This window comes from Thamnophis sirtalis, unplaced genomic scaffold, assembly GCF_051295495.1.
Source record: "Thamnophis sirtalis isolate CommonGarterSnake01/CBP01778 unplaced genomic scaffold, rThaSir2_p1.2 scaffold_2, whole genome shotgun sequence".
In the NCBI taxonomy this organism is placed as follows: domain Eukaryota; kingdom Metazoa; phylum Chordata; class Lepidosauria; order Squamata; family Natricidae; genus Thamnophis; species Thamnophis sirtalis.
In genome coordinates this window covers 19,877,070-19,904,045 of record NW_028261382.1, presented here as the reverse complement: position 1 = coordinate 19,904,045, position 26,976 = coordinate 19,877,070, and the positions used below count along the sequence as shown (strand labels likewise).

The 26,976-nt window shown below is 43.1% G+C and overlaps 1 protein-coding gene across 1 annotated transcript; it reads right to left on the bottom strand.

Annotated features, from left to right (window-relative positions):
- Positions 1 to 903: 903 nt before the first annotated feature.
- On the bottom strand, positions 904 to 26,976 carry ARRDC4 (arrestin domain containing 4). The gene is made up of 8 exons (XM_087704364.1): positions 26,650 to 26,976; positions 18,475 to 18,544; positions 16,611 to 16,758; positions 10,883 to 10,985; positions 10,125 to 10,381; positions 7,740 to 7,902; positions 5,584 to 5,738; positions 904 to 4,866 (listed from the first exon to the last, which is right to left on the bottom strand). Exons 1-8 carry the CDS (start codon positions 26,957 to 26,959, stop codon positions 4,810 to 4,812), a joined length of 1,263 nt encoding a protein of 420 aa, XP_087560490.1. The 5' UTR covers positions 26,960 to 26,976; the 3' UTR covers positions 904 to 4,809.

Sequence of the window (26,976 nt, the reverse complement as noted above, 5' to 3'; positions counted from 1 at the left end):
TGCTACATTTGGATTATTTGAGATGCAACATCAGTTCTGCTTGATTGAATTTGCACAGAGGCCAGAAGAAGGAAACTTAATAAATTGCAAGCAGTTCCTTCAAACATATTCTTCATTAGAATCACATCACTGCTCTTTGACCAAGTTATACAGGGTAGACAACATGAAAATATTACAATAGCAACATCACTTGGACTTATATACCGCTTCCCAGTGCTTTTCAGCCCTCTCTAAGCAGTTTCCAGAGCCAGCCTCTTGCCCCCAACAATCTGGGTCCTCATTTTACCCACCTCGGAAGGATGGAAGACTGAGACAAGCTTGAGCTGGTCAGGATTGAACTCCTGACAATCAGCAGAATTAGCCTGCAATATGGCATTCTAACCACTGCGCCACCATGCCTCCAAGAGAATATTAAAGGTGTAAATAAGCTAAGCAAAACAAAATCTATGGCAACAGTGTGAAATATGTATTGAATAAAGAATAAAAATTGAACAGAAAGTGGGGAAATTAATATCTGGGTGTGCTAAAAGCAAAACAGTTTTCATTTAGGCCTCTCAAAGAAAATTTCCAGAGGGCTTATCGTACAAAAGCATAAACAAAGTCTTAGGACACTTGGTATTTATCAAGGTCATAAATGACACAATTCCTGGGCTGGATTCCAAGGACTAAATTTAAAACTTAATGGAATTTTTAGGGGATTTCTGTTCAGTTGATTTTTGCAAGTGCATTTCTCTTGAAATGTCATGAGCTACATTGTTTTGCCTTTTTCCCAGACGCTAACTTGGGAAAATACCCCCTGCATGTGGTGAAATAGCTTTTAATTTTCAAAAAAATGATGACACCTCATACTATCCTATGTCTGGATGTGCAACTTTTTTTTCTAAAAAAAGGATCAAGACAAAAAACAAGCAACCTTTCTTCTTTATTAAGAAACCCATAGGGCTCACATTTTAATACAAAGTACAATAATTGTAATTATTTTGCTTGCTTCGCACAGGAATTGAAAACATAACAAAACATACCCTTTCATTATTGAGAAATCATTGTGCAATGCCTATATGATTAAGAAGCAAAAATCTGTCCTGAGAAGAGAATGCAAAACTTATGCTCATTCAATTTTATACCGAGGGACAGCATGCTTGGGAATATTTTCCCCCTTCTTGTTTTAACAATATATTAAGGCCACACTTGATTTGCATGATATACGTGAACTCAAGATCATCACCTTGATTTGTGCTGATCTTCTCCTTTTGATATATGATCTTTGTAAATATCAATAGCCAGCTCTTACTAGTATTTTAATCGCCCCCCTGAAAGCACCAAATAATTATCATGGCTTCAACCTTTTAAAGATGTGCATTTTGTACCATTGTATTATTGCTCTTCAAGAAATCAAGAAAAAGAAGTGTTTAGCAAGGAAATTTGGTTTTGTCTACATTTTGACTTGAAAAGCAAAACAAAAGGCATTTCATTTCTTTTAAAGAAGGTCTTAAAGCTGGCTGAGGTATTCTGGGAGTTGAAGTTCACAAGTCTTAAAGTTCCCAAATTTGGACACCCCTACCTTTTGCTTCAGTTTTCCTCTCTTGGACTATCTTTTACAGAAATAAACAGAACTAATGGTTTGAAGGGCAAGAGACTGGATTTGAAATGTATTTTTTTGCCCTTTTTAGAGGACTGCTAAAAAGGCCAGCGAGTCAGTTTCCAATGTTGTTGTTGCAACCAAGTTGTGCAACTTAATTTCTTCAGAATGGAAGACTGAATGTTCCTTGACCTCCTACAGAGGCTGTCATATCCCTTCACAGCATTTCCCCCTTTTGGGGAGGAAACGAAATCTGTTTCATTCACCACAGTTCAAAAGTAAGCCTGGAGGATGGGCTTAGGGCTGGCAAAAGTTTATTTAATGAGGACAGAGGAAGAGAAGATGGTTTCTAACCAACTTGGTTCTCTTTTCTCAGAAGGCTGCTTTTTAAACAGAACACCTGGCTTCATTTTTTTTTACCAGAAAACAAGCTTGTGGCTGGTGACTCTGTCTAAACTCAAGCTTGGAGAGTGGAAAATAGGTGGAATTCAACTCCCAGAATTCCCCAGCCAGAAAGCCAGTTTAAACTTGAGAAACACAGCTTGAGAGTACCTCTCTCCTTTCGGTCCTTCAAATGTCATGAAAGGCTGGTAAAAAGTTAAAAACAAACACACTTTGCTCAGTCATTACGCACAGGCCAGTATAAGGCGCTTCTATTTAGGATCCAGCTTGCAACCAGGGGAGTCAACATTTGCAAAACATGCTGTGCCATCATCCGAGCCCTGTGTCCACAATGTGCCTCCTCATTTCAACTTGTCACCCTGTCTTTCATCTGGGCAAAAATGTAGGGCGTATGTGCAACAATAGAGCTTTGGGGTATAGATACTCTTAGTCCAATCCAGTGGTGGGTTCCATTGCAACTGGTACGCTGCGACAGGGCCGGGCGCCTCCATTGGCAGGCACGTTATGCGCACATGCGCACCCACCACCTGTGGAGCTCCAGCTGCTCGGTGGAGTGTTGTGCCGGCGCCGTATGCTGTGCGTGCGTGCACAAATGGCCCGTTTCCTTCAAATACGGGTAAGGAATGAGGGTGGGTGGGTCCTCCAAAGCACTGTTCTGGTACTGTGGCTGCTGTTTCCGACAGGCACCGGTACGTGTGTACTGGGGCACACCACCCAGAACCCACCATTGGTCCAAACCCAAAACTTCTGAAAGACAATAACAATAGCAATTGCAATAGCACTTAAAACTTATATACACTTCACAGTGCTTCACAGCCCTCTCTAAGCAGTTTAACAGAGCAAGCATCTTGCCCCCATCAAATTTCATTTTACCGACCTCGGAAGGATGTAAGTGTGAGTCAACCTTGAGTTTGCTGAGAATCGAACTGCAGGCAACTGCAGTACTGCATTCTAACCACCGCGCCACCACGGCTCAAAGACAAGGTAGAAGTGCCATAGTGCAGATGGCCAGTGTGGCCTACCAATCAAGAAAATAGGACATTTCTCACCCTGCAGAAGTATTGGTTTTAGTGCAGGCAGTCCTCGACTTACAACTTTCTTGCTTGCCAACAGAAATTTTGTGGTGGTTAAGTCGAGGACCATCGTTTTATGGATGGAAACGCGGGTGATATTCCTGGACGGGAATTGTAGTGCAAAGGCTAAAAGGTTACAGTACAGAATTTTCCAGGAATTAAGAAGGAAGATAAGACTTTACCCTCAGAACAAAGCACCCTGACCTGAGAAACAAATTTAAAGAATAATTGCACCCTAATAATGTAATCCTAAATTTTAAATCCACGTATCACAGTACCTATAATTCATTTCTCATAAAACTTCACAGAAGGTTATCTGGATCTGTTAACCATGGTCTCTATTTGGATTCTGTTAATCCTAAGAAAGGCAAGCTGGCCTCAGTGGAAAATATTTTTGGTCTCAACTCCTATCCTAGGAAGGAGTAGAGGGATTTTTATTTTTACAGGATCTTTTATCATTCAATGGATATATTCCTATAGAGTTTCATCATTCACTATGCAAGTTTTTAAAGAGCGCAAAAGCATCTTTGTTATGTTCAGCTTAGCTGATATAAAGTGCCAAAGCAGCAGCATGTCACCTGCCATCTTACGCTTGTGTGCTTCACTGCCATGTGGCGAAAGTCCACCATGAACTCTGGGAAGGGTTGGACACTTGGGGGAAAGCGAAAATAACTTCTGTGTCTCCCCGAGAGGCTGCTTCAAGGTCATCCGCTGGGAGACGAACAGGTTCTGAAAATATCTTGCCTGAACCTGACTAGTCATGCGGGGAGAGGGGGGGGGGGGAAATCAGCGATGGGAGACACTTAAGGGAAAATGTGAACTTAGGGTTTTTGGTGCACAATGCTCAATTCTGGCAATGTATGACTGCTATACACTTAACTTGCAATAAAGCTATACCTATCCCAAAGATTGGAGCCAAGGATCGTTTTTACTTAGAGGTTCAAGTTGTGACACAGGATCTCAAGTTGCCGAAGACATCCTGATTGAAAGGTTGGGCTGTCCTGGCCCCTTGCCAAATCATGCCACATTGCTGAAGCACCCCTCCCCCCACAAAAAAATCTCAACAATCAGAAGTGCAGAGCAAAGCAACTCTTGAAATCCAGCCTCGGCTCTAAAATTGCAATTTCCAAAGCTGGCAGTGATACTAAGCTTCTGCCTATGCAACATTGCATAGAGTATTTTTTAATATCGCTCCCTTGGTAAAAAAAAATGTCACAGTGTTGCTCTGTGATTATTAATCTTAGGAATGGTACGTTCGTGTGTATAACAGGAAAAATAATCTGCGGAGTCAAAATCTCACATAATCTTGATAGGGAGTTGAACGTTCCAGGCAGAAATCCTTGCATCTGGATACAGTTGCAGATATTTGTATTCCCAAAGGCAGACCTTCTGTAGCTGGTTATTTTACTGCTCTCTGAAATATTCTGAACACTACTGAGAAGAGGCACCACAACCTCAACTCAGGTTCTTCTCAGATATGGCCCAGAGTCAATGTTTAGGGGTGATGGGTGGGATAAAAATTTAATAAATAATAAGTATCTGGCCAAAAAATGTCCAGGCTTTGTTGTGTGGGCCAATGACTTCAACAACCCATTCTTCCACGCTTCCCTTCTTGTTCAAGATTCGCTTTTACTTAGGTCTTCTGGTGCCTGCTCCAACTTTAAATTGCTTTAATGGAAGAAAACAAAAAAAGATTTGCTTCAAGCAGAGGCAATAGGAGAAAAAAACCCAAATCAAGGCTTTTTGGAATCGCCCTTAATCCATGAGTGCAACTGGCAGATTGTCTTCTACTTCAGGAGGATAGGGGTCAACCTGCACAGAAAAATAAAAGTATTTACGGGATTCATGAATTGACATAAGAATTACCATATTTTTCAGAGTATAAGATGCACCAAGATTTTGAAGAGCCAAGGTGGCGCAGTGGTTAAATGCAGCACTGCAGGCTACTGCTAGATCAGCAGGTCAGCGGTTCAAATCTCACCGGCTCAGGGTTGACTCAGCCTTCCATCCTTCCGAGGTGGGTAAAATGAGGACCCAGATTGTTGGGGGCAATATGCTGACTCTCTGTAAACCGCTTAGAGAGGCCTGAAAGGCCTATGAAGCGGTATATAAGTCTACTGCTATTGCTATTGCTATTGCTATTTTAAAAAAAAGTTTTTGTACTCTGCAGACCTCCCAAAAATGGCCCGTTTTTCATGAAAATGGGCCCCCTTTTTGTTAAAAAAGAGAGCACGAATAGCCTTTAGGAGGCTTGTAGAGAGCTCCTGGGGGCTGCCCCCCCCCAAATGGCCAGTTTTTTGCTCCTTTCTGCCCTCCCAAGCCCTCAGCAGCACTCTGGAAGCCTCCTAAAGGCTATGCACGGCCATTTTTGCAAAGGGGGCGGGGTTTCAGGAGGCCATAAATGCTGTATTCAGTGTATAAGATGCACCCAGATTTTCACCCTCTTTTTTGAGGGAAAAAGGTGCATATTATATTCTGAAAAAATATGGTATATGAGCTTTCAAGATTGTACTTGAGCGTGTCGGTTACCTCTGAATAGAGAGGCGGCGGCTGAAATCGGAATTCTTGGATGTAGGCGAGCATAGGACAAGGCAGCTGTTCCTCACAATCCACTGAAGTGGGATAAACGGTAACATGTCTTCCATATTCTTCCTCCGATACTATATCAGCATAATTGGGTGGTGCTGGGGAACAAACACATGTGAATGGAGATGTAACTCTTCCTCTCAAAGTAAAAGTAAAAAAAGTAAAATCATACTACAATGAGTTTCTTTTCCAGACCAATCAGTTCCTGAGCTGTAACTATGATGACTGACGATCCAAATTGCAGCCATGATACAATTTTAGTACATCAGCTTTTAAAGAGTGGCTTCAATTCAAAGAACAATCCATTCCTGGATGAAAAGACTAACATCAATCAAGAGCAATTAAAATTATAGGCAGAAAACCTTACTTTAAATCAGTGACAAATAAAGTTTGCCACTGATCGTTTCTCTCCATATTTTTAAAGCAATAGTACAAATCAAATCAAATAAGCCCATCATTTATAAATAACAAAGGGTGTATTTTATATGATTTTAAAGAACATGATACTGACGCAGGAACAAGTACTTGCCTCTTATATCCAGCCTTGGATAAAGTATTACGATAAAAAATGTCTACCCCCTTTCTAGAGTATTTCAATCCTTTCCTAAAAAATCTATTTTCCCCCCCAATGGACCAACATGCTAGGCTCAGTTTCCCATTAAGCAAGCTTGGAGTTATGCTCTATTCAGCCTGCACTTTGTGCAAATTGGTGTAGTCACAGAAATAACACGGAGAGCCCATGGATTTCAGAGTAAAAGCTTGTCAGGTCTGCCATCTTCAGCTGACTTTGCTTTCCTGGTATCCTGCCATAAAACACAGGAAGGGGCGGAGAATGGGGAGTAGTGACAGGATGAAAGGAACCAGATCTGCCCATCAGGGACGTGAGTTTGAGAATGGAATGCAAAACTCCACCAAGGAGGCGCCAAACCTTAAAGCTGTTACCAAAACACCTACTGTATTTTTAGGACTACAGATGCCCTGGAGTAAAAGATGCACCAAGATTTCAAAGAGTAAAACCAGGAAAAAAAAATAGCTTTTGCCCTCTCCGGCCCCAGGAGCACTCTGCAGGCCTCCCAAACCCTCTGCGTGCCCCGTTTTAGCAAAAAACAGGCTCGCTTTTGGCCTCCCAAAGCCCCAGGCATCCTGTTTTTGCTCTCCTGAGCCCCCAGGAACACTCTGCAAGCCTCCCAAACCCTCTGTGTGCCCAATTTTTGGCAAAAACGGGATGTGCCGGGCGGGGTTTCGGGAGGCCAAAAATGGCCATATTTGGTTTATAAGATGCACTGACATTTCCACCTTCTTTTAGGGGGGGAAAAGTGTGTCTTATAGGCCTAAAAATACGGTAATTCAAATTCCATTGGACACTCACGAACTGATCAAGAGGGGAGGGCCGGGGAAGAGGAGAAAAGGCAGACTTTGCTTACGCTGTAACCACTTGAACTTAGTAAAAAAAAAGAACCTTTCGCTACAAAATCGAGTTGAGGATCTTTCTTTCCTAAAAGTTGGGACAAGCTTGACAAAGCTGTTATTGTGGGTTCTGTGTGCTCTCTTGAGCTTGGTTGTTTTCTTGTAGACGTTTCATTACCCATCTAGGTGACATCATCAGTGTTGCGAGTGTGCAAACCTTCTAGCACTGATGATGTTACCTAGCTGGGTCATAAAAAATCTCCAAGAAAAACCACCAAGCTCAGAGAACACCGAGGATTCCACAGTTCAACTCTGAAATGCAAATATTCTATGGGTACCATCATCAAACGTTTGAACATTAAAAAAAACAATTTCAATGTACATATTTTAAGTAAAATAACTGATTTTATCCAACCTATCATAAAATATCTCATCCACTCTCAAAGGCGTGCCAAGAAAATCTGGCATTTTATTTCAACAATTCTTTAACATTCCAGTGAAAAAGAGCAATTGGTCTAGGCTTCCAAAAAAGCTTTTATAAACAAATTGATTATCAGTTTCACTCTCTCCAAGTCAAACGCTTCCCTCAGTATACCAGTTTTCTTTTGAGATTTTTTTCAAGATTTGTTTTTTCCTTGGAACTAAAAAAAAACCTCAGCCCCAAACAATGAGAAAAAATAAAGGCATGCTACCTTCCGGATGATCTGGCAGAGTCTGAGCCAGCCACCTCATATCCATGGCCAGCTGGTTGACAAAATCTGAGTTCCTGCTGGAAAAAACTGTACATGGAATTGTGCCAATGACCAGAGGCAGTTCAACCATCAGCTTTTTGGCACCGGGAATATGAACGTATACCTGTGATGAGAGAGAAGACAAATTTAAACAATTTACCTGAGGGGAAGCAAGTTGGTAATTTTCCAAGCTGCCAAATACCCACAAACACAGTAATTTTGGATAAAGCTAAGAGTTTTGCAACAGGAATCACCTCTCCAAGCTATATCCTGGAGCTTTCAGGCGTATTTCAGAAGAATTTTTTTTCACTCATTTCATTTAGTTGCCTTATAATAATATTGAATCTTTTGTGAGTTAAGCTCCTGTTAACCTCATGGACATATCTAGCTAAAAAGGTAAAAGTTCCCAACTCTAGGGGTTGGTGCTCATCTTCGTTTCAAAGCCAAAGATCCAGCGCTGTCCGAAGATGTCTCTGGTTATGTGGCCAGCATGACTCAATGCCAAAGGTGCATGGAACACTATTACCTTCCCACCAAAAGTGGTTTCTATGTTTTTCTACTTGCATTTTTACAAGTAAAACTGCTAGGTTGGCAGAAGCTGGGACAAGTAATGGGAGCTCATGCAGTGATAGGGATTTGAACTGCCGACTTTTCTGATACAAGCTCAGTGCCTTAGCCACTAAGCCACCAGGTCCCAATAGGACATATCTAAAAAGGAGTATATCTCAAGGGATATATCCCAATAGGACATATCTAGATAGTGGTATTTTCCCACTTTACAGGGCTAATCCTGTAAGAAAGGCAGGAAGGAAACATTTTGGTGTTGTTTCTAGCCTAATCTTTATTGCCCTGCTTCAAAAGTTAGACAAAAAGGAGACGGTCTGGTTTAGTGTTTAAGGCACCAGACCCAGAAGCCATCCAGGTGACTTCTCTCTCAGCCCAAACCCACAGGGTTGTCAGTGTGGGGAAAATAGGAGGAGGAAAATGTTAGATGTATTTGCTACTTTGAGTTATTTGTAAAGATGATAAAGGTGAGCTACAAATAAACGAACAAACCTCCAAGGTCCCTTCCAGCTCATTCTATATACTATTCTAAACAAATAATGCTTTCCCTGGAAATATTTTTAAGGTTTTCAAATGCATCATCAGTCTTGAGTCCCTTCATGCCCACAAGAGATCTAAGTCCAGCCTTCACTGAATTCCGTTGACTCTTATCTACCGCCAATTTGTCTTGATCATTAGTAGTTCATATTTGTATAGCAATAGGAAATCAGGATTTTTCAATGACATATAGCAATAGCGCTTAAGACTTATTTTTACATACCTCGGAAGGATGGAAGGATGAGTCAACCTGGAGTCCGTCAAGATCGAACTCCTGGCAATTAGGAGAATTGGCCTGCAATACTGCATTCTAACTATTGCGCCACAGTGGCTCCTTGTAAAGAATTTTAGGAAGTATGCTAAAGCTCTCTAAAAGAATCTGAACTACTAATGGTCAAGGCAAATTGGTGGTAGAGAAGAGTCGATGGATTTCAAGGAGGGCTGGACTTAGATCTCTTGTGAGTGTGAAGGGACTTGAGACTAGTGATGTCTTTGAACCCTCCCTTGAGCTCAGTCTGGTCATCTCCTACAGTTACAGTTTAGTCTAGCATCAGAAGGCAAGACAAGAAGTAATGAGCTTGATAGAGGGTACCCAACCTAGAAGTAAGAACAATTAACCAATGGAATGGCTCCAGAGGTTTTTGGTGCTCCTTCACTGGAGGCTTTCAAGAAGAGACTGGATACCATTTGTCTGGAATGGTATAGGGTCTCCTGCTTGAGGAGAGGGTTGGGCTAGAATGTCTCCAAGGCCCCTTTCAACAGATTGGTTCTATCATTCTATAAGTCTGTGGTCTTCTAACGGTTTCCTATTATAAGTCTCAGTTGTTCCATTCTTCTTAGTTTCTGAGGCTAGGCAAAATCAGCTAGACTGATTGTCTCTTGCATTCAGTGGTGGGATTCAAATAATTTAGCAACAAGTTCTCTGCCCTAATGACCGGCTGGGTTGGCATGGCCATGGTGGGCATGGCGAGGTTGTGTGACAGACAGTATTCGGCCTCCTGCACCCACCTGAGAGCAAAAGTGGGCTGTGGGGAGTGTGCCACCCCCATGAGCCCCGTTTTGGGCCTAGTTGGCCTCCCTGCAGTCTCCTGGGAGCAAAAATGGGGCGCAGAGGGACTCCTGGAAAGGACACAGGGCCACCCAGCAATTTAACAACCCATTCACCCGAACCGGCTGAACCCCATCAGTGCTTGCATTACAATCAATAGATCATGACTGATTGAACCGGATGAAAACCATACTCACAGCCAAGGAATATTCCACTCTTATAATGCAGCAGTCAAGGATAGAAGGCGTGACAGGTGGGATTTTCAGAGTTTTGCCATTCCAGGTATCTGTACTTCCTGAGGCAATGTGGTTTCCTCGCACATTCGCGAGCATTTGACGGAAAGTCTTTGTTTTCCCTCTAACTACGTAAGTCTGTATTTGGAAAATGGCAGCTTTGGGCACGATTAGCCGCGAGGAACAATTTTCGATTTCTGCATAAATTGGTATAACTTCACCTAGAGCCAAAGAAAAGAGCCCAGGAACACTGAGTAAGTTATATTGTACCTACACAGCCTCCTTCTTCTGTAGAACAGATTTTTCTTAAGTATGCCTTTGAAAGTAGTAATTATTGTCGGTAATATTCAATTCAGGAAAAAATTCTAATTGTGCAATAGGCAACATGGAAAAAAAAGCCACATTTGTAAACTAATCTATTATGATGAAAAAGATTTGTATTTTTAGGACAGCTCCCTCTTGTTGCTCCCCCCCCTTCTTTTAGTTCCTCCCTCTAAGCTAATACATTTCGAAATGTAAGCACTCGTTATGACAGCGGGCCTTAAGCAGATACTTGTTATGATGGAAATTAAATTGATTTAGTCACACGTATATAGGCTTACTAGATTTCTCTTTCTAAATCTGTTTCCGCTAGGAAAACAGAATTTCTATGAATTCATAAAGAACAGCATTCACAGCATATTCCAAAGCCAAACATAATAGCGTGAAGGGAATATACTTACCATTACAAAACCCTTTCCTATCGATTTTGGCACTCAAAGAAACTGGACCTGAAGTGAAAAACCAGCACCCAACCATTTTATCTTGAGTTTGTCTTACAGGACTCTGCAAAAAGGGGCAAGAATAAGAATCCGTGAATGTCTGTGGAGATTCTCAGTCATCCAGGTCATGGTTGTCCCAAAGGGGCTTTTGTTTCAAGAGGCAACTGGACTTTCTTTGAAGACGTTTTGCTTCTCACCCAAGAAGCTTACAGAGTTCTTCAGAAGAAGAAGAATAGCTGAAGAAGCGTCTTGGATAAGAAGCGAAACGTTCCTCAATGAAAAACCAGAAAGTCCAGTGGCCGTTCTAATCTCTGGGGGAATGATGCTCCAGAGAGAGGGAGCCACCACAGAGAAGGCCCTTCTTCTGGGCCCCACCAGGTGTACTTAGCTAGGGGATGGGATCTGCAACATTCCTTGCTTTGCCTCCCTGCTCTAGTGGTAGATGTGACCAACAAGAGACATGCCAGACATGTTGCTCTGATTCTGAAATATTCTTAGTGGGCTCCACAGTGACTGTACAGGTTAAGTCCTTGACTTACAACCATTCATTTAGTGACCGTTCAAAGTTACAATGGCATCAAAAAAGGTGACCACTTTTCAAACTTTGAACCACTGCAGCATCTCCATGATCACTGGATCAAAATGCAGACATTTGGCGACAGACTCATATTTATGACGGTTGCAGTATCTTGAGATTGTGTGTTCCCCTTTTGCGACCTTCTGACAATAGAATAGAATTCTTTTTAGCCAAGTGTGATTGGACACACAAGGAATTTGTCTTTGGTGCAGATGCTCCCAGTGATACATAAGAGATACATTCATCAAGAATCATAAGGAACAACACTTAGTGATAGTCATAGGGTACAAATAAGCAATCAAATCATACTAGGAAACAATCAATATAAATTGTAAGGATACAAGTAACAAAGTTACAGTCCTGCAGTCATAAGTGGGAGGAGATGGGTGATAGGAATGATGAGAAGGCTAATAGTAACAGTAATGCAGCCTTAGTGAATGGTTTGACAGTGTTGAGGGAATTATTTCTTTAGCAGAGTAATGTTATTTGGGAAAAAACTGTACTTGTGTCTACTTGTTCTGGTGTGCAGTGTGCCCTATAGCGTCGTTTTGAGGATAGGAGTTGAGACAATTTATGTCCAGTATGAGGGGGGGTCTGGAGATATTTTCACAGCCCTCTTTTTGACTCGTGCAGTGCGCAGATCCTCAATGGAAGACAGATTGGCAGTAATTGTTTTTTCTGCAGTTCTGATTCTCCTCTGAAGTCTGTGTCTGTCTTGTTGGGTTGCAGAGCTAAACCAGACAGTTATGGCGGTGCAGATGACAGACTTAATAATTCCTCTGTACAACAAGCAAAGTCAATAGGGAAGCAGGATTCACTTAACAGTTGTTGAACAGTTGTTCTTTTAAAAACTGTGGCAAGAAAGTTCATAAGATGGGACAAAATTAAAAACTCTCTTAGTAACAGAAATTCTGGGCTCAATTGTGATTGTAAGCCGAGAATTACCTCTAATACTTTTTGGAAAAGATATGTGGTCCTCTCTCCCCTTCCTCGTTGCAGTCTGCCAAAGAACACACAATCACACCCATACATACACATCCCTGAAGCACTTGCTAGCTCATTGTCCTCTGACGCAGCCATCAGATACCTCAGGTGGGCAATCATTATTGGTTATTATGATCCCTAAAATGACATTATTGCAAATGACTGTGGAATATTAAATGCATCTTTTCTGGAGTGCATGAAAAGAGCTCATGGTGACTCTGCAGATTTGGGATTCTGATTTTCGGAGGGTCAAGATGCGAGGACACAGGAAAAAGAAATCTCCTGCTTTGGGCAGGGGTTTGGACTAGAACAGGGGTATCAAACCCAAGGCCTGGGGGCCGGATCTGGCCCACGGGATGCTTAGATATGGTCCACGGAGCGACCCTGGAAACAGATCTGGCCCACATTGCCTCTGCCAGGGAAAATGGAGCTCCGTTTTTGCTGGCAGAAGGTTGCAGGAGTCTGTCGCAGTCAAAAACAGAGCTCGGAAGCCCGTTTTCTCTGACAGAGTGCTTGCGCCCCCGACACGAATTATGTTGAGCTGGCCACGCCTACACTGGCCCTGCTCATCCTGGCTCCCCAAGGTCAAACCCAACCCTGATGCGTCCCTCAATGAAATTGAGTTTGACAACCCTGGACTAGAAGACCTCCCAGGTCCCTTCCAGCTCTATGATGCTATGAAAAGACATGCCCTACTCTTTTCTCTATGGTAGAAATACACTCTGCTTCCGACACCTGACTAAGAAGCTTGTGGTTTTTACTGCTTATGAGCCCTGTTTTTCCATTAAAATGGAAACAAAGGTTACCCTAGATCAGTGGTTTCCAACCTTGGCAACTTTAAGACCTGTGGACTTCAACTCCCAGAGTTCCTCAGCCAGCAAAGCTGGCTGAGGAACTCTGGGAGTTGAAGTCCACAGGTCTTAAAGTTGCCAAGGTTGGAGACCACTGCCCTAGATGCAAAAATGCTACTTTTCTTTAACAATAGAGTGGAAATAAAAACATGGGTTTATTTATTTTTAAGGTTACTCTTCTGCTTTCTCGGTGGCTTGAGATTGCGGGAAGGTTTCCAAGGTAACTCAGAGACTTTCTCTGCTACTATCCTTGGTTTTACTAGTTGTAAACAAATATTTTGAAAGGGAAGCCCCCCCTCCCTTTTTTTTTTACAAGAGCTCTGCAATTCTTTGCTACGGGATAGGCGTTAGGTTATCTTTTCATAATATTAGCTCACTGTGTTTGGCTTTCCCTTCAAATGACGCGTGGAACTGTCACAGATACAAGCCAGTTGCCAGCATCCCAACTTTGATCACGTGACTTTGGGGATGCTGCAACTAAGTGGGCTCTCGGGTTTATTTCTGTGACTATAGCTGTAACAGGTGGGTCCTTGACTTACAACTGCAATTGAACTCAAAATTTCTGTTGCTAAAGAGTGTTGTTAAATGACCTTTGCTCCACTTTACGACCTCTCTTGCCACAGTTGCCAAGGGAATTCCTGCAGTTGTGAAGACAGTAATACAGTTGTTAAGTGAATCTGGGTTCTCCAGTGACTTTGCTTGTCACAAGGTCGCACAAGTGGATCATATGCCCCATGGACACTGCCACCATCATGAGTCAGCTGAATTTTGATCATATGACTATGGGAAATGTTGCAACTGTCATTAGTGTGAAAACCGGTCGTAAGTCACTTTTTTCAGCGCCGTTGAGACTTCAGTCAGTCACTAAATGAATGGTTGTATGTCAAGGACTACCTGTATGAAAGATAAATAACTACTGATATACTCCTTGACAATTGAAAGACAATTGAATTAATGTTGTTAAGTGAGAAATTTGTTAAGTGAGCTTTGCCCCATTTTATGACTTTTCTTGCCACATTTCTTAAGTGAACCATTGTGGTGGTTAAATCAGTAACACAGCTGTGACGTGAATCTGGCTTCCCCATTGACTTTGCTTGTCAGACGGTCACAAAAACAGATGACACGCCCCCCCCCCTCCGGACCCTGCAACCGTCGTAAATATGAACCGGTTGCCAAGCCTCTCTGAATTTTGATCACGTGACCACGGGGAATCTACAAAGGTTAAGTGTGAAAAATGGTTCATACGTCACTTTTTTCAGTGCCATTGTCACTTTGAACGGTCACTAAATGAACCATTGTGAGTTGAGGACTACCTGTAATTATAATTATTATTCCTTTGCTAACTATTCCTGGGGAGGGTTTGACCTTTGCCCTGTGAACGTCACTACTCTTCATAAAACTGAATCCGTTCCAACCTGGGCTGCTCTTGCTATTCAAAACCCTTCTTGAAGCTTGTTCTGGCAGAATGCAATTAGCAGCATTTAAAGAGAAAGAGAAGCCAACACTCTCTGCAATTCGCATCCTGGGGCTATCTATTTATAGAGGAAAACCTAGAAGGGAGCTCACTGAAAAGGCAGTGGAGCAACAGACCAAAGTATAAAGGGCCAGGCTGCAGCTGGGGACCAAGGATTATGTGAAGCGGCCACAGGATAACCAGGCTGCGCCCGAGGGAGGGATCAAACACGTCATAAGTCATGAGTCTCTGTATGCCCACAATAAAACTTTGCAGATATACAGGCTTGGAGCCCACAGAGACATTGAAACACTTGTTCAGTGAATTTTGCCCCATCTTGCGACCTTTCTTGCCACAGTTGTTAAGTGAATTGCTGCAGTTATTGAGTAACAGGGTTGTTAAGTGAATCTGGCTGCCCCACTGACGTTGCTTGTCGGGAGGTCTCCAAAAGTAATCATGTGACCACCCCCACCACCACATGACACTGCAACAATTGTAAATATAAGCCGGTTGCCAAGTGGGTGAATTTTGATCATGTGACCATGGGGATGCTTCCAAAGTATGAAAAATGTTCATAAGTCTCTTTTTTCAGAGCTGATGTAACTTTAAATGGCCACTAAATGAACTGTTGTAAGTCGAGAATTGCCAGTATTTGTAGTGAAAGTCATCTGTGTTCCTAACAATTCCCTATTTGAAAGCAGAAATGTTGCTTTGGCGTTTTAGGTTTTTTGAAAAGAACATCCAAAGACTGGCTGTACAGTTTCCCTCCAGAACAACGTGGTACAATGAGAACAATGGCATGGTACTTAAAAGTAAGGGTGTGTATTCTTTTCTGTGAATGACTGCGCTATGGTTCAATAGGGGCGTGGATGGTCTGCAAAATGCATTATATCGTATTGTATGATAAAGGCTCATAAGTCAAGGAGAGAAGCAACTTAGAACTCAGGAGAAATTGCCTGACAGTTAGAACAATTAATCAGTGGAACAACTTGTAAATGCCCCAATACTGGAGTTTTTAAGAAGAGATTGGATAACCCTTTGTCTGAAGTGGTGTAGGGTTTCCTGCCTAGGCAGTGGGTTGGACTAGAAGACCTCTGAGCTCCCTTCTAACTCTGTTACTCTATTCCACTGATGGCGAACCTTTTTTGGCTCGCGTGCCATAAGTGGGGGGAGCGCGCGGGGGAGGGTCGTGTGCGGGCGTGCCGCACCCATAATGCAATGCGCGACACCCGCCCAGTGCACATGCGTGCACTACAGGTGCTCCCCACCATTTTCTGCATGCTTTTTTCACCCTCCCCAGGCTCCAGAGGCTTTATAAGAGCCTAGGGATGGCAAAAACATCCTTCCCCGCACCCCTCCCCCCGGACGCCCTCCGGAGGCTTCAGGGACTTTCAGGAGGCTTCCCTGAAGCCTCCGGAGTAGTCAAAACGACCCTCTGAGCAAACCAGAAGTCACTTTGTGCTCCGGAGGCTTCACGGAAGCTCATGAATCCTCTGGAGGGCCTCGGGGGGGGGGGTCTTTTCGCCCTCCCCAGGCTCCTATAAAGCCTCTGGAGCCTGAGGAGGGCAAAAAATGGCTTTAAAAAAGGGTGAACTCAGCTGGCCAGCACGCGCATGCACGCTGGCCAGCTGACAGGGCAGCGCCTCGCGTGCCCTGATAAATGGCTCCGCGTGTCACCTGTGGCACGTGTGCCATGGGTTCGCCATCCCTATTCTATTCTATTCTATTTTATGTCACTTTTTCCTGCCTCGTTGTAGCTTTGAACGGTCACTCAATGAGCTCAATCTCCTGATTTCCCTGGTGCTTGACATGTGCTGCTCTTACCAAGAGAACGGGAGAATTGAGGTCGATGTGGCTGATCACTTGAAACTCTCTCGACACCGTCTGATGGGGGCCACTGGCGCTTTCCAGGGTTACAATGACAAAGTACCGAATACTGCCGAATTTCCCTGTGAAAGAGGTCGCCAAGTGGCTGAAACACGAGACAGAGAAAGGGCAATTTAAGCACATTTTTCTTGGCGCAGGCCGACTTATCCTAGGCAACTGTTTACGACTTTCCTGCTCGGATGACAGCACCACAAGGGAGCTTGGCAGGTCCCTTGTGGCGTTGACAGGCATATTTACGAAATGCTCAGGTCATGAGAGATTGCCATGTGTGCATTCCACATGACTATGGGTTAAGAAATTATGCTGAACAGAATTCAGATTCTGGCACATTATGATGGCTCGGGGGCTGTTTGATTGACCCCTTACTTGTGGTCAGATAGTAATAGCACTTACCGCTTCAGAGTGCTTTTACTGCCCTCTCTAAGCAGTTTACAGGGTCAGCCTCTTTCCCCCAACAATATGGGTCCTCATTTTACCCACCTCGGAAGGATGGGAGGCTGAGTCAACCTTGAGCCGGGCAGGATTGAATTGCTGGCAGTGGGTAGAGTTAGCCTAAAATACTACATTCTAACAGGAAGGAAGGAAGGCAAGAGCTTAGACTTATACACTGCTTCTTAGTGCTTTTACAGCCCTCTCTAGGCAGTTTACAGGGTCAGCCTCTTGCCCCCAACAATCTGGGTCCTCATTTTTAACCACCCCGGAAGGATGGAAGAGGTTGGTTGCTACTGGTTTGGGCAAACCAGTAATGGTATTTTGGCCTTAATCGCAGAACTGGCAGCGACCCAGGCTGGCCACGCCCCCCAACCGGTTCCCTGGTCACCACTGCTGGCAGGTTTTCTTAGCCTCTCAGAGTTGGCTTTCACCAGGTATATGCAAATGTGATACTTCCAATAAAGCTATTTTTTGAGGAATTCACCCGCCTCAGAGTTTTTGCTTGCAATGGATCTATTACTTGGAACCCTGACACATTATTTATTTTATAACTGGCAGCAAATACTAAAACTTCTGATGCTCAGAAAACACTCTGGTGTATCTGTCTATGGAGATTGTTGGTCATCCAGGTCCCGGTTGTCCCAAAGATGCTTTTTGAGGGGGTTTTCTTTGAAGACATTTCACTTTTTATCCAAGAAGCTTCTTCAACTCTGACTGGATGGATACACTTTCTGGTGTATATTTCCAACTATTTAAATATCTATTTGATTCATCAAACAATCAACCTTAGTGAACAGCAGAAGTACAAAAAAACCTGCTACTGCTAGCAGAAAATTTGGTCTCCGCTTGAGTCACTGTCCTAATCACATTTTTCTTCTTTCTCCCACAAGGTTTATCAATCAGCTTAGTCCATGCAAATGGTATTCAATTTATTTAAAGCTACAGCTATTCATAGAGTTGGTACTTAAGGATTTTGTCTTTATTCAAACTGCCGAATGTATCTTTGTTAAATCCGCATTTCTGCTGCAACAGAGTTTAATTGTATTCTATAATGCCTCTTCCACATGAAGAGTGGATTGTGCATCCCTCGCTTCTTGCCGTCATTATCAAGGACAAAGTTACTTCAGTTCTGAAGTCCAACTTTTTGCATTTAAGGATTTACCGGGTACTCACCATTAGCTTAAAAAACCCCTTTTAATATAATGCAAATCAAAATCAATGTAATGCAAATCAAAATTAAATCAGGATCATGTCAGAAGAGTGTACTATGTCCAATCCACTTTGTGTACCATTGGTACAAAGCTTACAGAGATTCTGTGAGAATATTTACAATGAAAACCAGCATTTCAGTTTAAGTGGCATCACTTACTGGAGAGGAAGTTGAAAACTGAAAGGGAATTCGTGTTTCCCAGCTTCTAAAAGGCTGAAGCCCTCAGCATCTATAGACGAAAGAAAAAGTATATAATTTAAAATCATGCTTATTAATCATAGCCATTATTAAAAGCCCCCAAAGAGTAAAATCAGTAATATATCTATGTGCTCATTAAATACATTTTTTTGGTTCTGCTGATATGCAACAACTATGACAGAACTAAAATTAACCTTGAGCAAATTTTTAATGAAAAGAAGGACTAAGGGAGGTATGACAGCAGGGTTCCAATATCCAAGGGGCTGCTACAAAGAAGAGGAAGTCAAGCTATTCTCCAAAGCTCTTGAAGGCAGAATAAGCAGCAATGCAGGGTGGATAAAAATCGAAGCTTTTTTTTAAAAAAAAGAAAAGTTAAAAAAATGTTTTTTTTATTTAAATTGATTTATTTTTATCATATTTATTTTAATAAAATGCTTTTGGAATAAAATTTATCTAAATATAGTTTTCTATTTAAGATACATTAATAATTTAGTTTATTCAGCATGAAACGGAGCTTGGTTATGTAGCATGAGGCTGTATATTCTGCAATATTCACATTTTGGGTAAACTCATTCAATGAATCCAAGCTCTGCAAGCTGAGATGACATGCACGCTAAATAGGAAACCTTCATTTTGTTTGCAAATAATAATATTCAAGATTCTAACTACCAGCAAGAATGAGTCCTTGCATTTAAAGAGCACCTGTCATTTTAGATCCATCATGGCAGCGTCCGTTAGCGGGCATCCACTCACCTGCTGCCCACCATGTCTCTCACCTTGTTGTGTCACTGCCGCATCACCTGCCATCCCATTAAAGTGAATGGTGAGCCAATATCGGGTCAGAGGAGGAGCCGCAGCGGGACAGAGACGACAGTTGCTCTTTAAAAATTATGGTTTATACCCAGTTGATTTAAACCAAGCCTTTTTTGCTAGTGATTTAAACCATGTTTTAAATCGAGTTGATTTAAATCAAATCCACCCTTAAAGCAATGGATGGAAACTAGTCAAAGAGGGGAGCAACCTAGATCTAAGGGGGAAACTTCCTAACAGTGAGAACAATTAACAAGCGGAACAGCTTGCTTCCAGAGATTGTGGGTGCATTTGCTTAACATCCACCGCAAAGAAAGGTTGTAAAAGTCGATGGGTCATGTGAGTGATCTGTTTTATGACTGTCACGACCTGTGACCGCAATGGGCAGGATCCATTATGATTTGTAAGTCAAGGACAGCCTGTACATTCCTATTCAGCGATTCTATTTTAGTTGCATTAAACCCTGGTTTCTTACTGTTATTTGAACAAATTGAGGTGATACTTCCAATGTTCAGCTGAACCCTGCTGTGGGCAGAGGCAGGCTGGGTTGTAAGGGCTCTTACTTTAGCTTATACTTTATTTGGTCAAGTGTGATTACACACATTTGTTTTTGGCAGTGGTTTGCTCTCCAAGCTTGTTTCAATTTAATTTCTGAACGTTTCGTTACCAGACTAGGTTACATCATCAATCTTGTCCTATTCTCCTTAGCTTACAAATGTCTCGTGTGCCAGTGTGGTCATGCGATTGGTTGTTCATTTGGAGCTTTATTTAAATTCCGAGCAGCTGATTGGTTGTCTGGTTGATTGACACATTTGTCTCTGGTGCAGAAGCTCTCTGTGTACATCAAAGCAACAGAATAATGGTACTAACTTAGTAACTGCAGTGCTTTGCTTAACAATTGTGGCAAGCACGGTTATAAAATGGGGCAAAACTCACTTAACTGTCTTGCATTGCAATGGGAATTTTGGGCTCTGTTGTGGTCGTAAGCGGAGGACTATCTATACTGCTTTTATTCCTTGCAAGATCCTCAAAAGGCCACTGGAGTGAGAGAAAGCAGAGCAGAAAGGGACTGCGGGAAATTCTGCATGGTCAGTGAGCAGGGCTAAATCATTTTATAGACCTTTTCCTATCAGGCAAAGGCAGGAAACCCTTCAGAGATCCTTCAGAAACTGCTGAGCCCCACAAATTGGGTCAGGTTGTGCTGAGGAACACAACATTCTGCTGTAGTTGTGCAACATCTAGAAGAACACAGCTTCTTCAAGCCAGACAATGTAAGCAAACATTTTAGAACTCAATTAGCATTGCAGAAAATTCTGCTGTGCTTTGCATGGTTTGTATTTTCTACTAGCTGGTAACTCGGCATTGCCCGGGTATTTATTTATAGGGGGAAAATGTCCAGACCAAACATAATTTATGTTGGATTTTCCCCCTTACCTTGCGTAATACTTGCGAAGCTGTTTCCATGGCAACTCCACTGTGCTGCCAGTAGAAGCCATTTTACAGCTGTACAGAAGAAGCCATTTTAAGGCACAACAGGCTGTATCGTAATAGAACACACACCCCGAGAGGTGTTAGGGGTGTTTTACCCCCACAATATTTTTTCCAGAGAGTAAATCATCGGTGTACCAAGGTTGGTTGAAATTGCTTGAGGTGTTCCAGCGTTATGCTGGAGAAAACACACAGACACACACACACAGTGCTATGCATGTTTGTCTTTGTGTTTTATATCTTCAAAAGTGAAAAACATTTGTGATGTCACTTTATGCAGAGAGAGAGTTTTAAAAAAGCAATGAACTTGACTGAAGTGAAATGGGATAACATGAATGACAGGGAACTAATTAGATTTTAATGTTGTAAGCTACCCCAAGGGCAGCATATGCCTTACAAGGGTATCTATGAATGGAAGCACTCCGGTGACTTGCACAACCACAATAACTCCTGCCAATATGAGTAAGGTAGCCCAATAGTTCAAAAGTGTCAAGTACAAGCCAGAAATCCTGGCCTGCCTGTGAAATTTTCTTCTTTTGAAGGTTTGTTTTCCAAGCTGTTCAAAGGGAAGGGCAAAGTAATCCAAAGGGCTCTTCACTCACATGTCCCCAACTTACAACAGTTCATTTAGTGATTGCACAAAGATACAACAGCACTGAAAAAAAATGACTTATGACCATTTTTTCACACTTACAGCTGTTGCGGATCCCCATGGCCACATGACCAAGATTCAGATGCTTGGCAATTGACTCATATTTATGACGGCTGCAAAGTCAGTGACAAGTGGCTAGATTCACTTAACAACCTTGTCACTAACAATTTCACTGATTCACTTAACAGCTATGGCAAGAAAGGTCATAAAACAAGGAAAAATTCACTTAAATGCCTCACTTAACAGCAGAAAGTATGGGTTCCATTGTGGTCGTAAGTTGAGGACTACCTGTATTACGCATTAAATCAATCTTTATTCATGGATTAAAGCGCAAATAAGGGGGATTCATTTGGTGAAGGCAATATTATCAAATCTCACCAGGCTCAAGGTTGACTCAGCCTTCCCTCCTTCCGAGGTGGGTAAAATGAGGACCCAGATTGTTGGGGGACAATATGCTGACCCTGTAAACTGCTTAGAGAAGGCTCTGAGAAAACACTGTGAAGCGGTATATGACTCCAAGTGCTATTGCTATTGCTTTATCTGTCTACCTATATATCTATCTCTGGCGCTAAATCACTGCTCACTGCCAGGAGTTCGATCCTGACCAACTCAAGATTGACTCAGTCTTCCCTCCTTCCGGGGTGGTGGTGGTGGTGGTGGTGGTGTAGAAATGAGGACTCAGATTGTTGGGGGCAAGAGGATGACTCTGTAAACTGCTTAGAGAGGGCTGTAAAAGCACTGTGAAGTGGTATATAAATCTGAGTGCTAATTGCTTAAGATTCCTCCCTGTGTAGAGAAAAGTCTATAGAAGGGAGAGAGCAAGGGAAGGAGGAGGTAAACTGGCACCATGTGCCAAATTCTGTGCCTTGCTTGAAGTAGAGGCACATTGCCATTGATTTTCTATGCTGTTTTAAAAAACGGGCTGAAACTGGTTTTTGGATAGCTCTCTGGCATGGAATGAAAAGCCGAGTTCATGCAATATAATACCTCCTTTTTAAATTCATTTTTAATTTAATTTTCTTCAGGGGGGACAAATTCTATTTTTTCTGTTTTCTAGGCATAGGCAGGGAGTTTCTAAATCTCTTGTAGTCACTTAACAGCCAACTTCTAATGAAGGCAAGGATATGTTAAACACGCTACAACTGCTGGGGATGCAAACGGGCCTAGTTTCACCAGATATAGCTGCCAGTGAGAACACAGCCTTAAAATAGAAGCTGCTCGGAATCAAAGCCTCTGGAGAACTCTGCTTGCCCCTTCCCACATAGCTGCCAGTAAATCCTGGAAAATTCTAGTAGGGAGTCGTATTTGATTTATTTATGGGAATTTGTCAAACAAAAAGGAGAACAAGAATAAGAGAATAAAAATACAATACCAGAGACTATAGGCATGTTAGTGCACTTATGCATGCCCCCTCTACTGACCATTTAAGTAGGAAGGTCCACGGAAGTCAATTTGTGACTGAAACATTAACATGTAGAAGAAAATTCAGCAAAACTCTATAGGACCCTAAAAGACCAATCAAGTTATTTTGGCACCTCCCCCCCCCCCCCAAAAAAAAAGATGCTAAAGCTTCTAGTGCTTTTAATGGTTGTGTAGAAGACTCAACTTCTACAGGCCCTTTTTAAGCACCTACTGTAATGACTTATGGATGGGAAGTAACTTCATTCGTTACAGCAATCAAATAAGAAGGAAAAAGACATTATCACTTTTGTATTGTTATCAAGAAAACGATGTCTATGTAGTTACCAGGGATCAGACTCAACATGTGGGAATCATTGCAGATAGTCCTCCACTTACAACAGTTTGTTTAGTGACTGTTAAAAGTTACAACAGCATTGAAAAAAGTGACTTATGACCATTTTTTACACTTACAGCCATTGCAGCATTCCCATAATCACACGATCAAAAGTCAGATGCTTGGCAACTGTCTTATATTTATGACCACTGCAGTGTCCCAGGATGATATGAGCAGCCTTCTGACAAGCAAAGTTAATGGGGAAGCCAGATTCACTTAACAACCATGAAACTAGCTTAACAACTGCAGCAATTCACTTAACAACTGTGGCAAGAAAGGTTGTAAAAAGGGGCAAAACTCACTTAAATGTTTCACTTAGCAACAGAAATGTTGGACTCAATTGTTGAGGTTGTAACTCGAGGATTACCTGTCCCGTCCCCCCCCCCCCCCCAATTCCAACAACTATTCCTCCAATTCCGCTGGCATAAAACTTTTCAATTCCTTGGCACATGCCCTTCTCCCTTGTACCAGGGATCCTCTCATCAACTTCAAGCATTTGCTACTACAGACTAGAATTACAGAGGATCTGTCAATGATAATAGTAAACAACCACGTGGATACATTCATTCCTTTCAAATCTTCCCAGTAAGTAATTTTTATTATTGTCCCAGATCAGTATTACAAATAAAAAGCATTAGAACACAAAATAACAAATTGAAACAAACTTTTGGAGGTCTTCTAGTCCAGTGGTCTCTAATCTTGGCAACTTTCAAGACCTGTGGACTTCAACTCCCAGAGTTTTACAGCCAGCTGGCTGAGGAACTCTGGGAGTTGAAGTCCACAGGTCTTAAAGTTGCCAAGGTTGGAGACCACTGTTCTAGTCCACTGCACCATTTCAGACAAATGTCCAATCTCTTCTTAAAAGCCTCCAGTAACGGAGCATTCACGACTTTTGAAGGCAAGCCTTTAAGCCACTGGTTGATTGTTCTCAATGTTAGAAAATTTCCCCTTAAAGTTGCTTCTCTCTTTGATTAGTTTCCGTCCATTGTTTCTCGTCTTTCCTTCTTGTGCTTTGGAAAATAGGTTGACCCCGACTTCTTTGTGGCAGCCCCTGAAATATTGGAACACTGCTTATCATGTCACCCTAGTCCTTCTTTTCACTAGACTAGCCAAACCTAATCCCTGCAACTGTTCTTTCAATGTTTTAGCCTCCAATCGTCTTTGTTGCTCTTCTCTGCACTCTTTCCAAAGTCTCATCTTCTTTTTTGTAATGTGGGTGCAGTATTCCAAGTGTGGCTTTGCTAAAACTTGATAAGCACTAATACTTCATGTGATGACAATCATGAAAAAGACAAGATAATATATTGCAATTAGTGATGGATTTTCCTTGTCAAAATCTGCCTAATTTTGCAGACAGTATAGGGAAATTGGGTACATTCAAAGCAATCCCTCTAATCTTCCTAGTGTCTCTGAGTATTGTCCTCTGAAAGGAGCCCATCACCTGGGTGTGTTTTCCTTCAGAAGGAAATGACAGACTTTATCCCAGCTCATGCTCCTCAATTAAAGTTTGGTTCCAGCCACTTTCCCATGGTACTAAATGAGCTGCCCTTCCCCTTTCCAGAACTGTAGATTCCACTTCTTGAATGTGCACATGTGAATCTCCATCTCCTTCCTGGCTCGGCTGCCAGCACCTTTATTCTAATCCAGAGAGCCTCTGGGGCAAAAAAAGGCAGTGGCTGATTGTTTCTCTGATACTGCATAAGATAGTGCTTTAGAATGCTGCGATTATTGTTATTTTGGAAGCTTTTTGACAGAAAGAGGGCCACCATTTTTGCCTCTTTCTCCCCCATCCTGGCTCACCCAAGCTATCTCTCTACTCCTATCCTTTCTCTTATGCTCCTCCCCTCTTTTCATCTGACTGAGTCTGCACCTTGTGAAGCCATTCCCATTTTATGGATTCATCCCATATCCGCTCTGTATATTTACCAACCGGCCTTATCTTAGCTGGCTGATCTTTAAATGGCTTTTGCATTATTTAATGGGGGAGGGGGATGTTTCAGCATGCGCACTACGAAAGCAGGATCCCAATTGTTCCAGAGTGCCAACAATTTCTTTACACAGCAGCAGGCAGTGAAAATAAATAAAATAAAAAAAAATGAAAAGGCTATAAACAGTCGTTCTGGGGCTCTCCCCAGCCTCGATTAGACAGGCTCCAGCCTCATCAACCTGAGTTCCCCTACCAGGATATCAATCCTCCAGGGAGATTTATTGCTTTCTCTGCTCCTATAAATAAGCCTGGCAAGCTGGAAGAACAGAATGTTTTCCGTTTTGATCTTCTTTTGGGACACGGCTGAGCTCAGAAATGGCCTTTTTTCTTTTTAGGTAGGTGACTAGATTAGAAGTTAGGATAGACAGAAATAATTTTTTATATAGCATGGAATAATAGAATGACAATGGACTATGATCTAATATAAATATGTATTATTGCTGGAAACACATGAGTTGATTGAATGTAATAATTATGATTAATTTCATTAGTTTTATCTGTATTGGAATGTAGGACACCCAGGTGCCACACTGTTCATGCATTGATTTATTTATTAAAAAAATAAAAAGACATTACGTACGTGTCTGTCTGTCATCTATCTATCTATCTATCTATCTATCTATCTATCTATCTATCTATCTATCTATCTATCTATCTATCTTCTATCTATCAAGAAATGGCCTTTGTGAGCCTCTTAACCGCTGTTCCTACTGGTAATACATGCATGCACACTCAGAAACAGCTTCCCTTCTGCCCCACTGAATGCAGCATCCATCATCCACAGCCACCAGGACCATGGGAACTGAAGCCAGGCGCAGCCCCCTTTTTCCCTGCTGGAAAAAGACTGGAAGCATGTGGACGTGATTAGCCCCATTCTCTCCACCGAACTTACTGGACATACTAGGAAGAGATCCGCTTGTCATCCTGCAGTCTGGTGGGACTGCAAGGCCCATCATCCCCCAAACAAGGGCAGAGTCAGAAGGGGGAGGCAGATGCAGGCAAAACAAGGAAGGAATAATGACTCCCGGGACTCCCATGCCGGGCCAAACCCTAACCCCCCCTCCCCTCCCCTCCCCCCTAGCTCCCGGGGGGGGGATCGTAGTACGAACGGCTGGGCATGATGGGAGACGGGACTCCCGACGTCTCTGGCGCGGGGCAAAGCGGCTGGCAGGAAAAGCCGATTTCGGGGAAAAGGAGCTACGGGAGGAGGACTAAGGAGGGGAGTTCAACCCTCTGGTCGCTCAAGGAAGTGGGGCGGCTGCGGACGATGGGGAGTGCAGTCCCGCTTTTTCGAAGGAGGTACTTTTGCCGAGAGGGGCTCCTTGCTGAAGCGCCACACGCCGCGGCCGGGGATAATGGGGGCGGTAGTCCTCCCTCCCTCCCACGGCCCCTCCCTGGGCTCGCCTGGCAGCAGCAGCTCCCGCCGGGTGTCCAGGTAAGGCACCTCCGCTTCCACACGTGTCCCGCTCGCCGCCGGACGAGTAGATCGAGGCGGCGGCTGTATCGGCGGCGCTTCGGTCCAAGCCGCCCGGGCGCCCCCGCAGGCTTGGAGGCGGAGGGCGCGCAGCCTCAGCGGCGCCGCCAGTTCCAGCGACACCTGCCCGGAGACCTCCTGCCCGCCGCGGTAGCCCTGAGCGGCGCCGGACGCCTCGCCCAGCGACACCGACAGCGCCTTCACCGGCGGCAGCAGCAGCGGCCACCCGCGGCCCGCCATTGCCGCCGCCTCAGACG